Source organism: Phaenicophaeus curvirostris, chromosome 7 (genome assembly GCF_032191515.1).
Source record: "Phaenicophaeus curvirostris isolate KB17595 chromosome 7, BPBGC_Pcur_1.0, whole genome shotgun sequence".
Classification (NCBI taxonomy): domain Eukaryota; kingdom Metazoa; phylum Chordata; class Aves; order Cuculiformes; family Cuculidae; genus Phaenicophaeus; species Phaenicophaeus curvirostris.
The window spans coordinates 3,482,280-3,499,874 of record NC_091398.1 but is presented as its reverse complement, the minus strand read 5'-3'; the positions used below and the strand labels follow the sequence as shown (position 1 = coordinate 3,499,874).

The following is a 17,595-nucleotide window of genomic DNA, read 5'->3' as shown; positions in this document are numbered from 1 at the left end:
TTGCTCTTTGAGCTATTCTCCTGGTTTCTACCAACCTGGGTTTGTCTACAGATGCAGTGAGCAGGGGGGTAGTTAGCAAACCATCTCAGTGATGAACTTCAGCATGGATTCTGTGTTGTATGAGCGAGTCACCTGCTGCAGCTCAGAGTAACACGGGCACCTGGGGAAGCTCTGGTCACATAAAGGTGAACATTTATTTGCATCAGAAAGAAAGAGTAACTTTAAATGATGAGCAGTGATGACCCTTGTCTTGCAGGAAGGAGGAAGATTGCTACCTTTTCTGCTCAGAAATTCTTGCTTGCTTTGAAAGTGTTTTCCTAAGGCAGCAAGAATGAGTTATACAGCACGTACCACATGCAGCTTGGTACTCAGCTGCTTCCCCAGCGTGCTCCCACAGTGCAAACCTCACAAATGTTCACAGTCCCAGCATGGAATCAGCCAGGATTGTCTGAGGGTAGAGGCAAAAACGTCCCAGGGAAACGGCTCTCCTTGTTTCTTTGAGGTTGCTGTGCCGGAGAGAGCTGTCTGTGTGCTGCTCGCTGGGTGAGTGTGCAGGGACCAGAGTTAGCTAGGGCCTGAGCTGAAATGCAGCTTTGTTTACCCTTACTCATTAGTCAGGTAGGAGATGGTATTAGGACAAGGTAAGTCCAGAAGACGAAAGATTTCAGACTCCACTGCTGGGGCAGGAAAGAGGCAGGAGGTAACAAGGTGCTGGACAACAACAATTTCATACTGAAAAGTGAATTTCTCTCCGTGGACCACAAAGGGAATGGAAAGAGGATTGTAATTCCCAATTGCTGCACCAGCTACAGCTATGAAATAGGAGAGTAGATTCTGATTATTGTTTTGGTAAAAGGAGTCATTAGGACCAATTTTCCTTCCTATTTTCTTGCCCCACAGGTGTTTCTCAATCTGACAAAAGAGCTAGGGAAGGACCAGCGTGAAGATGCTGAACTCCCCCAAAAGCTGCCAGGAGCCAGTGGTCAAACGGGCAGTGATGACCTGTCCATGAGCACAGATACCTTCACAGAAAGAGACGGTATTGAATTACCTCTATGTTTTATTCCAGACCTGTCGCAGATGCAAACAGTGGCAGCTGGACTGATTTGAGCTTCCTGTCCTCTTTCTTTCTTGAAAGCCACATTTCACCCAACCAGGAATCACAAAACCAATAAATCAGTAGAAGTACAGCACTCAAAAGTTGTTTAGATCCACTGGTTTGGAATAATCTGAATCACAGAATAAATTACAGAGAGAGTTTGTTTGCATCCGCCTTCCTTTAAATTGATCAAGGTTTGAATCTAATCCAATGCAGTGTGTGGGTGAAAGAATAAATGTATACCTCTGAAAGTAATTGCTGTAATTGGTGTAGAGGATTATTTCTACATAACTACTAAAATTGGAGAGAAGCTCTGTGGAAACCCCTTGGCCTGTTGCAGAAAAGCGGCACAGCTCCGAGCTGGGTCCTCCTTTGCTTTTGGCTGTGTCCCAACCATTGCAGTTCAGTCAGACAGCTCAGAGTGCTGGACAGTGGGAGAAATTCATGTTTGGAAGACAATAAACCAGCATCCCTAAGGGTTTAAGAGCTGCAAAAGGTAGCGTGGCCCAAAAATGAGCTGAACAGCTTTTCTCACAGAGTTGAAACACGTTTATTACCTATGAATATACCATTTTGAGTGAGGGAAGCAGATAAGGGACAACACAGAGGTATTTTCATACTTACTTCTCAGTACTTACCTGCACTGTAAATGTTACTGTAAGCAGTAACTCATATACGTAGATAATTGTTTTATGTCACCTCTAATGAGAGCACTAAAAGGGATTTGCTTCATGTTGTGTTATATATAGGTTAATATTTCACCAAGAGGAATACGTTGCACAGGATTTGGCTCTGCTTTTAGAGTACCACAACCCTGTCCATGCAAACGATCAATTAGTTTGTGCCTTGTTTTCCTGTTTCAGAATGATTCTCTTATTGATTTGTCTGAGGACCTGCTTTCTATATTATGAACGTTTTCACCAGGCAAATATAGAAGAATAATCCGTTTGCTGTGCAAGTAGCAGCTGGGTAGATAGGATGGAGATAACTTGTTGCATCGGGAAGCCTGTGTTCCTCTTGTGAGACCCCAACATGAATTCATTACCTGTACAGATTTGAAATTAAACACAAAAAATGATGTTACGTGAGCCTGTGACTCACAAGCCAAAATCTGAGTTCTGTCCCAAGCCTGATCCTTGCATATGTTGCAACATCATGGTTTTGATTTGCCATCTGCAAAGGAGCGCAAGGAGCTAAATGTGCTCCCAGGGACCTATAACCATCAATTCCGTGCATGTCACAGATCTATAACAAAATGCGTTCTTCTTTTGTACCTAGATCAGCTCCTGATTAGATCAAAAAGCCTGCAAGGTTTGCCTTTGCTGCTTAAGAAGACAACAGCCTTGTTCATTAAGAGATTCCACCACACCCGGCGGGATGTCAGAGGCTTCATCGCTCAGGTCGTCCTTCCGGTCCTCTTTGTGACGGCTGCGATGGGACTTGGAACGCTGAGAACAAAGGAGACGGAATATCCTGAACTCGTCCTTTCCCCCTCTCTGTACGGAACATCCGACCAGGCAGACTTCTTTGGGTGAGTGCTGGTCTTTGTGATCTTTAAACCCATTTGTTTATAAAGAGGCAGTTTACCATCAGGATATTTCTGAACAGACCCAGCTGAAAATTATTAACACAGGTAAGATACAGAAGTCTGTTCCTGTGGGGTCTCTGGAGGAGATAGCTTGGCTCAGGCCAGCAATGAGAAAGCCTTAAAATAACAACCTCTTGGAATTAACTGTGAAATACGTTAAGAATATTCTTTGCGTTTGCTTCTGAAGTCCTCTGGCCCTGTGACAGCTGTATCATCCAATACCAGCCATACCAACAGGGATTCTCTAAATATATATACTCTCTCCTCAATGTGAGTTGGAGGTCCCCACATCAGTTGTCTCCCACACTACAACTCTAGGACCAAATCCTTTCCATTTTGGAGCTGTCTGCATCTCCCTCCTCTCAGTGTGTGCAGGACACGCTCTCCTGCTGAGGCCTCGCCAGTCCAAGTCATGCAGTCATGTGAAGGACTTCCATTTTTTCAGTGTGATTCAGGTGTCACCACCAAATTATTTCATTGTCCTGAAAAATCCTATTACCAGAATGATTATTTGTGTCATTCTGATTTCATGATGTGAGCTGCTGTCTTGCTCCAGTGGTTCTCAGCTTTAAGTTAGAGATATAAAACTTAGCTCTGAAGCAAGTGTGTCTGCTCTGAGGTGTTCTTTCCCACGGCTGCTCATGCCTTTCCGCTTTAGTCCTGCTAGATGAGGCAATGAACCAGGGCTGCACAGCTGAGTTCCTAACCTTCTCAGCTTCTCCTGGTGGATCATGGCTAATGAGCTGGGTCAGGAGCAAGAAGGATCTTCTTGAATGACTAAAACCAAATGGACTTCACAGATGAGAGAGCTGATTGAGACAAAGGCTGGAAGCAGCGCCTGTAAATTGCAGTAGCTGCCTATTCCCTGGAAATAGAATCTCAAATGTCCAGAAGTTCATCAGTATCTTGCTTTGATCTTGAGGCAGCAAATCACTGGAGTAGGTGTGCAGCCCTAAGCGGGAAGCAGTTCTTTTAAACCTGTGTGATTGCCTTCATATGCTGCATGCACTTAAGTGTTTTGCAGGGCTAACACCACAAATAAGCATTTATTTAGTATTTAAATAAATCTTGTTTTCTTCAGACACAGTTTTTCTCTGTTCAGTGGTAGTGGAAGTACCTTGAAAATATTTTTTTTCTCTTTTTGTCTTCTTTGTTAAATCTTAGGAATTTTAATGAAACCACGGATGCTTTAGTCGCTTCGATGCTTGCTTTCCCTGGAACAGATAACACTTGCATGAATGAAAGCAATTCGTAAGTAGCACTTGGTTTTCTTCCATTTAAATTCCAAATCTGCAAGAGAGTTGATGTAACACGATTAGCCAGTAGACCTTAATAACCATCTTTGATCATCTGCAGAATTTTCATGCACTGGTGCCACATGCAGAGGGAAAAAACATCTCCTGCCTCTCTTCAGACTGACCTGCAGACTCCTCCAGCTCATTAGGAGATGTCTAATTGGCCTTTCACAAGCAGGCACAAGCTTGTGCTGCTCACAGATTTGAGTTGGTGGGATGCAAGCCAGGTCTGAGCGGGGAGCTGAGCAGTCATGGTGTGAAGCAGATGTTGGCTCTGCCAAGAGTCTACGTGGCTCCCATGCAGCTGGAAGCAAAGGCTTCCATCTCCCAGCACAGAACTGTAGTTATCATCCTCAGCGTAAGAAGTGTATGGAACTGTTGGAATGGGTCCAGGGGAGGCTACAAAGATGATCTGAGGGCTGGAGCACCTCTGCTATGAGGACAGGCTGAGAGAGTTGGCGTTGTTCAGCCTGGAGAAGAGAAGGCTCCAGGGAGACCTTTATAGCGACCTTCCAGCACCTGAAGGGGCTACAAGAAAGCTGGGGAGGGGCTTTTTACGAAGGCTTGGAGTGATAGCATGAGGGGGAATGGCTTTAAATTGGAGAGAGGAAGATTTAATTAGACATTAGGAGGAAATTCTTCACGATGAGGGTGAGGAGGCCCTGGCCCAGGTTGCCCTGAGCAGTGGTGGCTGCCCCATCCCTGGAAGTGTTCAAGGCCAGGTTGGATGGGGCTTGGAGCACCCTGATGCCATGAGAGGTGTCCCTGCCCATGGCAGGGGAGTTGGAATTAGATGATCTTTAAGGTCCCTTCCAACTCAAATCATTCTATGATTCTATATCCTCAAAGAACGGGAACTCCACTGTTCTTTAAGGTTTAGACTGGGATTTCCATACAGTGCCAGGACCCTGGCACTGGTGTTCTTTGCCTCGAGTGGTATCCACCACCAATAAGTGGATTCCTTTGGTACTACAAGTAGTAAAGGAGCAGCTTTGGTGGTGGCAGGAGGATGAGAGCAAGCTATTGTCCTACCTGGGAAGCAGTCCTTGCTTCCCCAGTAATCCCAGTTCTAACAGTGAGCCCACCCAGAAAGTTCTTAGCCATAGCTGTTGTTATCTATATCTAAAATCTGTGCCAAGCGGGATTGCTTTTTCAGCTTCTGCGGATAAATCATTGGAGAATTGGTATTAAAATCCTGACCAGACTTGCTTGCTCAAGGGTGCCACGGGTCTGCACACGAGTGTTTCTGCTGAGTATTTACAGCAGCTGCCTCCTTGATGCAGTCCATCACAGGGCTCCCTAGCCCTTATTTCTGCACTCTAGGATGATCTTGGCCTCTGCATGCTAACTCCTTGTGCTGTCTGCTGTGGGAATGAAGTGGTATCTGGATTCGTTTTAATGAGCTGAACGGATCTAGGCACAGAGAGCAGCAGCGAGGGCTCTGCTGAGAGGCACTGAAGGCAGCGGGAGGATGGGTATTCCCTGAAGCTCCCAGAGCTGACAAGAAGCTCTGCTTTTCTGCTGAAGCTACTCACTGCCATCCTTGCTGTCATTAAACATGACAGCAATTAGCATCGTTTGCACACCTGAGCACAGAGAACCTCAGAGGAAAATGTGTTCCTTTTCAGGCAGTGTTTAAAGGAGGACATGCTCGGTCAGTGGATTACCAGTGGAAACGAGACAACTGACTATTCTGCCTGCAACTGCACAAATGGCATCCAGGTAACTGGAATAAACCCCAAAGAGAAGGGAGGCTGGGAAGCCTTGTAGGTTGGGAGTGGTTTTGTGGGCAGGTGTGATACTAAGAGGAGCTGGGTGTTCAGATTCCTCCTGTCTCTCTCTGGCCTTGTTGGTCGTGCACACTGGATAACCACTGTCTGCACCAGTCTGGGGCCAGGAAAGGAGACAGCGTCCTCGGAAGATTCACATGCTAATATATCTGCCTTTCTCCCTGTGGTGGGAAAAGGTTTAGCAGTGTTTTTGAGTGTTGTATGATCATCTCATTTAGCAGAGGTGAGCATTTCAAGAGGAAAATTCCATTTTGTTCAAGCTCTGTCTTTACATGAAAGCACAATTATTATTGCTGTTTGTTTTTCAGAATTTAACTTTATGCAAAGTCTACATCAATCTGCTTTTATCCTACTCTGTGTTATAAATAGTAGTGATTAATAATAATATTTACTGGCATTCTGGTGGTCCACACAGAACCAGATATGGCCACTGCTGGGCTTAATGTCTTCATAGGCACATGGGGAAAGAGCAGATTCTGCCCCATGGTTTTCACAATTTTACAGTCCAATTTGAAGCTTCAGCAAGGCCAAGTGAAGGTCCTGCACCTGGATTGGTACAATCCCAAACACAACTACAGGCTGGGCAGAGAATGGATTGAGAGCAGGCCTTGGGGCTTGGGGTGCTGGGGGATGAGAAGCTCAATGTGAGCCAGCAGTGTGTGCTTGTGGCCCAGAAAGCAACCGTGTCCTGGGCTTCATCCAAAGCAGTGGGACCAGCAGGGTGAGGGAGGGGATTCTGCCTGTCTTCTCCGCTCTGGTGAGACCTCACCTGGAGCCCTGTGTTCAGTTTGGGAGTCCTCAGCACAAGAAGGACATGGATCTGTTAGAGTGAGTTCAGAGGCCACAGAGATGATCTGAGGGCTGGAGAACCTCCTCTATGAGTGCATAAGTTCTCCCTAGAGCCTTCTGTTCTTCAGGCTAAACAAGCCCAACTCTGTCAGCCTGTCCTCATGATTGGAAGGTGTCCCTGCCCACGGCCTGGGGCTTGGAACTGGATGGGCTTTAAGTCCCCTTCCCACCCAAAGCATTCTATGATTCTGTGATCCTATGAAGCTGAGCTCTCCTCCCTCCAGTGCTGTTCGCCTGTTTTAAGCATATTTCCAGTGGGAAATCAGACTCAAGGCACAGTGTGATGCCATTTGTAAGATAAAGAATTTACTTAGTTGTGTGTTCCTAGTCATTCCTTAAAATGCAGCTATTTTGTGTGGTTTTCTGGACATACACCTAATTTCACATCATTCAGAGTATTGACATCCTTTCTGCAGGAAGTCAGGGTAATGTTCAAAGCTGATTCTCACCTCTAGCAGGCACAGGCAGGTGTTCCTCAGCGTGAAGGAAGCTGCTTTGTCTATTCTGATGCAAAGTTATGAGCAGCCACTCAGTGGAGGAGGCCAGGGGTTTGTTATGGATGAGCTGAAAGGAGCAGCCAGCGTGCAGTCTAGTAGGACACTTCAACCTTGTGAAACAGTCAAAGTGACTTTGACCCTCCGCATGTTAAATTATGTATTCAGGACTAATTCAGCATTTCTCTGAAGCTCAGGAAAATATTCCCAATGACTGACAATAGGACATAAATGCAGAGTGTGGCTGCTGTGAAATGCAAGATGAGAGTTTGAGGCCACCATGGTGTTTTCTGCTCCTCTGCAGTCACTCTGACACCCTGCGAAGTAGTATCAGCCTTAATTCAGCAAAAATCTTCCTGTGTAGCACGAAGCACATTTCAAGGTCTCACTGATGCCAGTAGAACTGAAGCACAGATTTAAGCACAGGTTGGTTTTAAGCACCTCGCTAAATACATTGAGGACGCTGTGTGTCTTTGCACCCTGGGTTGCAAATCATCAGCTTCTGTAGAAGTCAGTCCCAGGACCAGAGTTTTGCCATTGCCTGCTCTCAATCTTGCCCTGATATGCTAGGTTTTAATTAAAATGCAGCCACTAACATTTATGTTCATTTATGTCCACTCAGACATGTCCACAGACGAACTATACACCCCCTCACAGAAGGACCTTCTCCACGCGGACGGTTTATAACCTTACAGGGCACAACGTGGAGACCTACATCCTGGCAACGACCAAGGGTTTCCTGCAAAAACGGTACAGCACAGATCTCCATCCTTCTCCTCCTCCTCTGGACTGCACTAGAAGCAGCCTCTTATGCTTTTCATATCCGCTGGGCTTGAAGAGGTGACAGTGCAGTTGGGGTTTAGAAGGGTGGTGGTCTCTATTGATGTGAAAGAAGGTAAAATGTCCTGCAGTCATGGAGTTGAAGGTTCTTGCACGTCTCTGCTTGATCGTAGCAGAGGTAGCCTAGGGATAACATGTCAATCACCACACGCGTTGATGGCTGGATCTGCAGACAATCCTTTGTCTGGCTCAGAAATTCTTGAACAGAGGAAATTCTGACAAAGCCTGTCATGAAGTAAACTCTGGGGAGAGACTTGCCTCCAAGTCTGATTCTCTGAAGGGTCTCGGTGTGTACTTCACTTGAACAAGTGCATCCATTCCAGTGAAATTAGAAGCTGAGCATTTTCTCGCACAGCGGGGCTGTTAGAGCTATTAGTGTGTCTGGACTCCACACGACAGCCGCGCAGCGTGTCTTGGGGCAGAAATAACCTGCTGTTAAGGTTGTCAAGGAATATGTTCATCTGTCCGTTGATTGAAACTGAGCTGCTCGTCTGCTGGGTAACGAGCAGTCATCTTATTCCACTGCAAGCAGGTTAGGAGTCCATACGGCTCCAAAGTATTTCTCAGGTGGAGGCTTTCAGCACAGTTTTGTGATAGTGCTGCCAAGTTTGTTCCCCTTTCTTCCCCCAGATAAGGGCTCCTGCAGCACGCACTGCGGGCTGAGATAAGTTCTTTTAAGTCAAGTTAGAATTCACGGGTGGACGAGGTGCTGAGGGGCACGGTTTAGTATTTGATAGGAATGGTTGGACTCAATGATCCTGAGGGTCTTTTCCAACCTGGTGATTCTGTGATTCTATGATTCTATGACAGTGGCATGTAAGCATGCAGCAACCAAAGGTATTACAGCTCTTGAGTGAGGGTAACAATGCCTCCCCCTCTGTTTTTCATTCAGGTATGGTGGCTGGAGCTTCGGGCTGCCTCTAACAGCAGATCTGCAGTTTGATATCAAGCCGGTGCCCCCCAACAGGACATTGACTAAGGTAACCGATCTCCGTCTGCTCATCCCAGCCTGGGAGGAGTGGGACTCAGGAGAAGTGATATTGAGGGCCATGAAGTTGGTGAAGGGTTTAGAGGGGGAGCTGCGTGAGGAGCAGCTGAGGTCCCTTGGTCTGTTGAGACTGAGAGGAGACCTCATTGCAGTTACAGCTTCCTCACAAGGGGAGGATGAGGAGCAGGCGCTGAGCTCTTCTCTCTGGCAACCAATGACAGGATCTGAAGGAACGGCAGGAAGATGCCAGGGGAGGGTTAGGTTGGCCATTAGGAGAAGGTTCTACCCCCTGAGGGTGGTGGAGCCCTGGAACAGCTCCCAGGGAAGCAGGCACAGCATGACAATATTCCAGAAGCATTTGACCAACACCCTCAGCCCCACAGTGTGAATGTTGGGGTGTCCTGGGCAAGGACAGGAGCTGGACTCAGTGGTCCTTGTGAGTCCCTTCCAACTCATCCCTTCTATGATTCTGTGATTTCAGGGCTATTTCAGAAAATAAAGCAAAACCCTCTGAAATCTGCCGCTTGGCATGGGAAAGATGACTTGCAGTTCATGTCCTTTTCACTCCCCATTCTTCTTTATTGGTCTGACTTCTCTTGCTAGCAGGAGGCAATATGTCTGCTGTCATAACTTTATTATACAGAGGTGAAAAGATCAATTAGTAGCACCTTCATCTCATGAAAGAACGTATGTACCTTAACTGGAGCTGGCTGGTGCGTTCTGATATACCCATTTCTCTGTGTTCAGTGAAACTGCTGTAACACATCAGCGTTAAAAGCACCAAGGCTGGAATCTGAGGTGGCAGGGAAATGCAAGAGAGTTGACACGATCCTGTGACCTCGTTGCCAAGCTTAGCTACCAGGAGAGAGTTCCTGCAAGAGCAGTGATGTTCTCGGAGGTGGCTCCAATAAAAGGGAATGTAAGAGCGCATACAAGGAATTTGCAGATGTTTTCACCCCTGTGTTCTTACAGCTTCATCTTCGATCTGAAAGCTATCGCTCTTTGCTTATCACGTGTCAGATTTAATACCTGGAAACCGTGATACTGTTAGAAGCAGAGCAGACTCTAGTCCTTGCCCTGCGAGGAGAATGAAATCACTGAGCAGGCAGGACTTGGGGATATGTGAAGGTGGATGCTGTGGGTTGTGTTTAAATTTCTAACTTTAAGAGACCAAGCTTTCTGTCGTTTGGTAGGTAACAGGCTTCCAGCCTGAGTGCTGTGGGTTGTGCCTAGAGCTGGTGGTGGTGAATCCCCGCAAAGTGCACATCCTGTGATCTGATTTTTCCCCTCAGTCCTCAGGGTTTATCATGGCATAGGTAGGAAAAGTTGTCCTGGGGAAGGAAAGGCTGCTCCTGACTGAGAAGTGAGTGACTGGCTATTTTTTGCCCTAAAGTAACCTTTTCCCCCCTGGCTTTCAAGGGGTGTCAGATGTTCGGCTGCTTATTCTTCTTTGGGAAGTTCCCCACTGCTGGTATTCATTGGATCTGAGCAACTGATTGCAGAGGAGAGGAGTTCCTGTACATTTTATGTCACATATCCTGCTTGTCCTTCTTTCTTCTCTCGTAGAAGGCAAAATGAAGCTAATGGGAATGCTTGTGCTGAACGGGAAATGTGCTTTTATACTCATTCAGTACTTGATGTGGTTTAATCATTGGCCTTCAACTTGTAGAGCTTATGACTTTAGATAATGACCATGGAAAGATTCATTTGTGCAAGCAGAACAACCCCAAGTGTTATCAGTAACAATTTCTCTCCCAAATTGTTTCAATTTCTCAATTGTGTGCAGGTGTGGTATAATCCTGAAGGTTATCACAGCCTTCCAGCCTATCTCAACAGCTTGAACAACTTCATTCTCCGAGCTAACTTGCCACAAAATGAGACTTCCAGATATGGTAAGTGTCCCTTTACAGGAGAAGATAATTCCTCCCCTTTGGGGGGAATATCCTGGGTCTATTGAAATCCATGACAATACCTACCTTGAATTTAATGAGGCCATTTCTTTATTCCCAATTATGCAATTCCTTTAAAAATGGAATTGAAAAATATGATTGAAACATAGAATCATAGAATGGTTTGGGTTGGAAGGCCCCATCCAACCTGGCCTTGAACACTTCCAGGGATGGGGCAGCCAGGACTTCTCTGGGCAACCTGGGCCAGGGTCTCCTTACCCTCGTAGGGAAGAATTGCTTCCTAATGTCTAAGCTAAATCTTCCCCCTTCCAGTTTAAAGCCATCCCCCACTCATCCTGTCATGCCAGGTCTTGGAAAAATCCCCTCCTCAGCTTTCCTGAAGCCCCTTTCAGCACTGGAAGCTGCTCTAAGGTCACCCCAGAGACTTCTCCAGGCTGAACAACCCCAACTCTCTCAGCCTGGCCTCTTAGCAGAGGGGCTCCAGCCTCCTCTGGACCCGTTCCAACAGTTCCGTATCCTTATGTTGAGGATTCCAGAACTGGACACAGTACCCCAGGTGGGGTCTCATGAGAGTGGAGTAGAGGGGAATCCTATTTCATTTGTCTTCATCAAAGACTCGGGGGAGCTGGACAAGGGAGGATCCCAGCTCCTACGTCAAACGCTTCATTCTCTCAAAGATTGCCAGTGGTTGCTATTTGATTTCTTGCCTCTCATCCTGGCACTGAAGTAGCCGTCTCTTGATCGGTGCCCATTAGTTATGCATTGGAAGGCTACTGGAGGTCACTCCGGGGGTGGTTTAGGTTAGTAAATTTTAATGTGTCACCTTTCTGCCGAGAGCAGCTCAGGATGCGTGGGTTTGCTCATGTTTGTGTTGGAATGAGAATGAGATTCAGCGAGAAACATAATTTTCAGCTGTATTTTTCCTCTGACACACGGCAAGCCAGCAGCCCATTTGGGGTTATCGGTTCTCAGAGCTTCTTCTCAGCAATGTCACGCAGTGACCTGAATTCCTGCTGATAAAGCAGGGCACCCCACCTCACCATTTACAGTTTAGGAAGGGTTTAATTATGGGTGCAGCATGAGCACAACCGTGTGTGTGTTTCTGCCTCTAGAGACGGAGGGGGTGCAGGGAGGAAAGATTTATGGTGATGCCGATTTGAGGAATCTTATACAGAGATTTATAAGATCTGACAAGAGTAGCAATTGTGTGCAGAAATGCCCTACAGATTGATTTTCTTTGACAAATGGTGCCCTTCCAGCCATGTCCTGGTCACGCCTGGCCTGCCGTTCCAGGTGACAGTGAAATAGGTGACAGTGTCTCTTTGCTCATAAGACCATTCCTCACTGATGCCTCTGAACTGAACTCTAATGGAAAAGGCATCAGGTCTGAAGTGCTGGGTGTCATGCCGCAAATTAAAGGAACAGAGGAATGCTGATTACAAATCAAAACATCTCATCTCTCTTCCTACCTCCACATATACTAAAACTCCCCTCACAACACACGAAACCAGTGCCTCGTCCCCACCACCATCCCAAAACACCCCCTGGCTCCTGCCTTTGGGATTCACAGCGTGCCCTCTAGGTCAGAAGGTTTATACACTGCAAGAGCACATCACAAAGCTGCAGCTCCTCTCTGGGTGCAGAGGGAGATCCACACCAGGAGCTTCCAGCAGCGGGAACATCCCAGAGCAGCTGAATTATTAAGCACTGAAGCTTCTTGCCCTGTCTCTGTATTCCCAGCACACGCTGTAGCGAGAGCAAAGGCAGGGAGCTCGTGTGAACAGGCAGCAAGTTTTCAGAAGGAAAGTTTTATACCAGCAAAGTAACGATTTTCAGTGGGAAAGAATAGAAGCAGTTTTTATTCCATCTGCCCCGCTGCTTATATATTTTTGGAAAGAAATGCTTAGTAGTAAATGTCCAGACAGATAATTCTCCGCTTCCCACTAATGATCCAAGCGGTAGAATGGGAGAAATCGAATGAATGGATGAGGATAGCTCCCCCGGGGTAGTGTAAATCCAGTTTGAAATACAATTGAACAGACGTTCCGCGTGCTATGTTCCTGGCAGCTAAATCTGTTTGCTGTTGTGACAAATAAATGACAGTTTAAGAAGCATTGAAATGGGCAGATAAAAGTGTGTTGTCATTGCAGCAGTTTGAAAAAGGTGCCAGTCCCGCTTTAAAGGTTCGACTTAGACTGCGTATGTTTTTAAAAAACACATAAAAAGCTTTTTACCCTGTCACTAAGCAAGTCATAATAGCTTTTGACTTACGTATATTGTGCTTTCTCTTCTCTCAATCCCAACCAACAAAAAAGAGAAAGCATTGAAATGGAAATTTTGACTTCTAGCCTAAGCTTCAGTAAAGGGAAATGGCTTTATAGTGAAGCATTAACAGATTAGACAGGCGGGATCTTTCTCTTTCTTCGAGAAGGGAAACATTTCCTGGCTGTTTGTGTGGCTTTATCAGCAGCCCAAGATTTTAATTCCACTTCTGTCACCAATGACAAGACTGAAGTGGCTTTTTTTTCCTTCCCCCCTCCAAAATGAATTTCCTGTGAAATCTTCTCTTTCACATTTATTTGCTTGGTACGGCACTTGGTCAGCTAAACCCACCGCCTCCTCCTTTCTGGTCCCTGTGTCGGAGTGCTCGTTCCTAGGGAAAACAGCCCAGAATAGTTCTTCCTTGTGTAACTGCTGAAAGGCTGGCACCAGCCTCTAAGGAGCTTAAGTTTGAGAGGTGGCGTGTTCTAGCAAATCTCGCTGGATTTAAGAGCAGGTGGAGGTCCCCTGGTGCTCTCTGAGAAATAGGGCATTGGCTTAGATGCTTAAATATGGATTGAGAACCCTGGGTTTAGGCATGGAAATTTCTTAGCCTAAACCCTTTCAGGTGACGGAGTGTTAGAGACTGGGCTGTGACTTTGGTGGGACCAAGGTGGAGACCTTCCCTGGAGGCTGGAAGTGGCCTCCCAGCACCCCCCAAGTAATTACTTTCTATAGGCACAATTTGCCTCCAGACGTAGCAAATTAACTGTGATTAACAATACAGCACAGGAAGGACGTGAGTGTGTTAGAGCTTGTCCAGAGGAGGCCAGAGATGATCCGAGGGCTGGAGCACCTCTGATATGAGGATGGGCTGAGAGAGTTGGGGTTGTTCAGCCTGGAGAAGAGAAGGCTCCAGCGAGACCTTAGAGCAGCTTCCAGGCTGAAAGGGGCTCCAGGAAAGCTGGGGAGGGGCTCTTGATCAGGGAGTGCAGGGACAGGGCAAGGAGGGAATGCTTTGAAGCTGAAAGAGGGGAGATTGAGATGAGATCTCAAGACAAAATGTTTTCCTGTGAGGGTGGGGAGGCCCTGGCCCAGGTTGCCCAGAGCAGTGGTAGCTGCCCCATCCCTGGAGGGGTTCAAGGCAAGGTAGGATGGGGCTTGGAGCAACTGGATCCAGTGGGAGGTGTCCCTGCCCATGGCAGGGGTGGGACTGGATGGGCTTTAAGGTCCCTTCCAACCAAGCTCTTTCTATGAAACCAGGATACTTTCAGCTAGGCATTCTCCTTTGTTTAAGAAGTGTTTAAACTAAATCTTATGGCAATACCTGCACATGAGCAGAAAGTTTCTCTCTCGCAGCTTGTGCCTGATAGAAGCCCATTTTTAAGGGGTCTTTTTGGAAAACATCACACTGGGCTTGCAAACACAGTAGCTCAGTTGCTTGGTCCTTTAGACAAAATGATCTTTTTTTTTACCTCTAGCCACATAAGACAGAAAAGTTCAGAATTAACTCACTGTCCAACTGGGAAGAAAGGTGCCTGGAGCTGACTTGGGTTTATGCTCGCACCTCCACAGATGCCTGTAGTGAGAAAGGCAGGAAGATAATAGCTGTGAAGAAAGCCAGTAGGGAATGGTTTGCTTCTGATGATAAAAGAACAAATGAAATGAAGTGAGATCAGTAAAAGCAGCTTCAAAACAAAACATGTTCATCAGTTTGAATGTGTCAGTGTTGAGGAGCCCTGCCTACAATACACGGACCCATGGGCATGTGCCTAGTTTTAAGTGTAGGAGTGGTCCCACTGAAGTGGACGGTGGAGTCAGCCAGGCAGATGCAGAAACAAGGCCTAGGGTTTGAATTTCAGATCTGTTGTGCAGCAAAAAGAAGTCATAGGAAAAATGGGGACCCTCAGAATTCTGCCCAAGCTCATACCAAGATGACAGCAAACCCCAGGTTTTGATCTGCTTTTCTTCTCTACTCCCAAGTTTTCTGTGTTCCTGTCAACCTCGGGAACTGGTGAACGAAGCTTTCAGTCAGCCACAATTTTAATTTCTTCTCTTTTTGTTTCTTTTTAGGTATTTTCTTAGCGGCTCACCCATATCCTGGAGGACAGAGTCAAGAACAAGTAATGTAAGCAGATTCATTTGGCTGGTGCCTGAATCGCTTAGCTTCAAGAGAAGCAAACCAACTTCTAGGAAACCATAAAGCAGCCTGAATTACTGAATATCTTTCTCTAAATGATGAAACTTCTCTCTTCCTTGTCTTCATCCCCTCTGTGCATGGATAGCATCTTGCATGCCACAGAGCTGCAGATTCCTGCTAGGGTTTCTTCGTGGAATCCCACATGGATCTGGAGGTCACAGTTATGCCATCACATATTTTTGTGCTTTGGTGTAATAATAATTACATGATTTGCAATTTGCAGAATCCCTTGGTTAGAAAAGACTTATGAGATCATGGTGCCCAACTGTATGGGTCCGTGTCTCTGAACACCACACCTACCCATTTTTTAAACCCCTCCAGGGATGGGGACTCCATCTCCCGCCCTGGGCAGCCTCTGCCAGGCCCTGAGAACCCTTTTGGTGAAGAAATTTTTCTTATTGTCTAATCTGAACCCACCCTGGTGCTACTGATGCTGCGATCCAGTGTTGCGACTCAGTGCTGCGAGTCCTTTTTGCCAGGCATGATTGCTATCAGCCAAAAAAGCCATTGGTGTAGAATCTGCATTTCTTTGCTTCTGAGCTCCAAACATTAGCTTTGCAGTGAGAGAAACCTGCTGCTTTGGCTCTCCGTATACAACTTTCTCTACTTTCTCCCCAGGCTCAACAGCTTACTCAACATCATCGTTTCCATGTCTGTTTTGGTTGGCTACTCTATCACAACGGCAAGCTTTGTGCTCTACGTGGTCAAAGAACATCAAACCAAAGCCAAACAACTGCAGCATATTTCAGGCATGGGGATGACGAGCTATTGGGTGACTAACTTCGTTTATGATCTGGTAAATAATTCACGTTCATAAGTGCACCAAGGGTAGCATTACGCAGCGGGGGAAAGAGAGTTCCTTATTTAAAGCTGGTTGCCTAGACTTCTTAATATTATTACTACCAAGAGTGTTATGTAGTAATTGTTCTCCGAGGCATTGAAGACCATTAAATGTGAACCGCAACGCAGGATTTTGCTAAGCGAAGGCATTCCTTCTCTCTCGAGTGTATGCAAAGCACTCGGCACATTTATATGAGAGCAATGCAGAACGGGCCAGAGCTGGGTTTCAGCTTTAGCATGCAAGCAGCACGCTGCTTTTCTTGTTAGCTTTCAGGGCTATACATTAGTTATCACGCAGGCTTTTTGCAGCCGGGGTGGGGCTTTGGGGCTGGAGGCTACAGTTGTTTGGAACCCCTGGGCCCACAGGCTGTGACATTAGCAGACATCTCATGGCAGGCAGTCCCCTGCTGGGCAAAACTCCATTGCTGCACTGAATTCTCTCTTAAAAGCTATCTATCATAAAGGTTTTTAGGCCAAGGGAAGCTATTAATGCTTCTACATGCCTTCCAGGGTGTGAGAAGCTCCTTTCCACAGTGTTGCGCTGTGCTGCATGGATTTGCTGCCTTGTCCTCGTAGACAGTTGAGCTCTCCAGCACCACGATGCATTTCGTGGTGTCGCCATGCCCTTGTTCTCCCTGAAGTTGAGTTTCCTCATGGTAAAGAGGCTGAAATGCGCTGCTGGACAGCATCGCTGGGCTGAGAGGATAAATAGGCATGATGTCTGTAGACTACAGTGCTTTGTGTCTTATGAATTGCACGATGAACCCTCATAGAGATCTGCAAGTGCAGACTGGCTGTAATGGTGCTGGGCTCTCATGCAGTTCTGCTAGTCCCTACAATCCCAGTGATATCACCAGTTCCTGAAAATATGACATCTCTGGCAATGTGCAGAAATGCAATCTGCTCGCAGCCCATGAGGCTGAACGTTTGCTCAGCTGCATCAGAAGTGTGGCCAGCAGGGTGAGGGAGGGGTTCTGCCCCTCTGCTCTGCTCTTCTGAGGCTCCATCTGGAGCCCTGTATCCAGTTCTGGAATCCTCAGGGCAGGACATTGATCTATTGGAGTGGGTCCAGAGGAGGCCACAAACATGATCTGAGGGCTGGAGCACCTCCCGTATGAGGACAGGCTGAGAGAGTTGGGGTTGTTCAACCTGGAGAAGAGAAGGCTGCAGGGAGACCTCAGAGCAGCTTCCAGTGCTGAAAGGAGCTCTAGGAAAGCTGGGGAGGGGCTCTTGATCAGGGAGTGCAGGGACAGGGCAAGGAGGGAAGGGGTTTAAGCTGAAGAAGGGGAGATTGAGATGAGATCTTGGGAAGAAATGTTTTCCAGTAAGGGTGGAGAGGCCCTGGTCCAGGTTGCCCAGAGCAGTGGTGGCTGCCCGCCCCATCCCTGGAGGTGTCCAAGGCCAGGTTGGATGGGGCTTGGAGCCCCTGATCCAGTGGGAGAT

At 46.9% G+C, this 17,595-nt stretch overlaps 1 protein-coding gene across 1 annotated transcript in view; it reads left to right on the top strand.

Annotated features, from left to right (window-relative positions):
* The window catches only part of ABCA12 (ATP binding cassette subfamily A member 12), a 94,239-nt gene that overhangs the window by 63,597 nt on the left and 13,047 nt on the right, over positions 1-17,595 (top strand). The window contains exons 34-42 of the mRNA XM_069860499.1: positions 901-1,039; positions 2,378-2,630; positions 3,852-3,938; positions 5,611-5,704; positions 7,738-7,865; positions 8,848-8,935; positions 10,730-10,835; positions 15,186-15,240; positions 15,931-16,108. Of these exons, the coding sequence (XP_069716600.1) occupies positions 901-1,039; positions 2,378-2,630; positions 3,852-3,938; positions 5,611-5,704; positions 7,738-7,865; positions 8,848-8,935; positions 10,730-10,835; positions 15,186-15,240; positions 15,931-16,108 (1,128 nt within the window). The remainder of the gene's footprint in view (positions 1-900; positions 1,040-2,377; positions 2,631-3,851; positions 3,939-5,610; positions 5,705-7,737; positions 7,866-8,847; positions 8,936-10,729; positions 10,836-15,185; positions 15,241-15,930; positions 16,109-17,595) is intronic.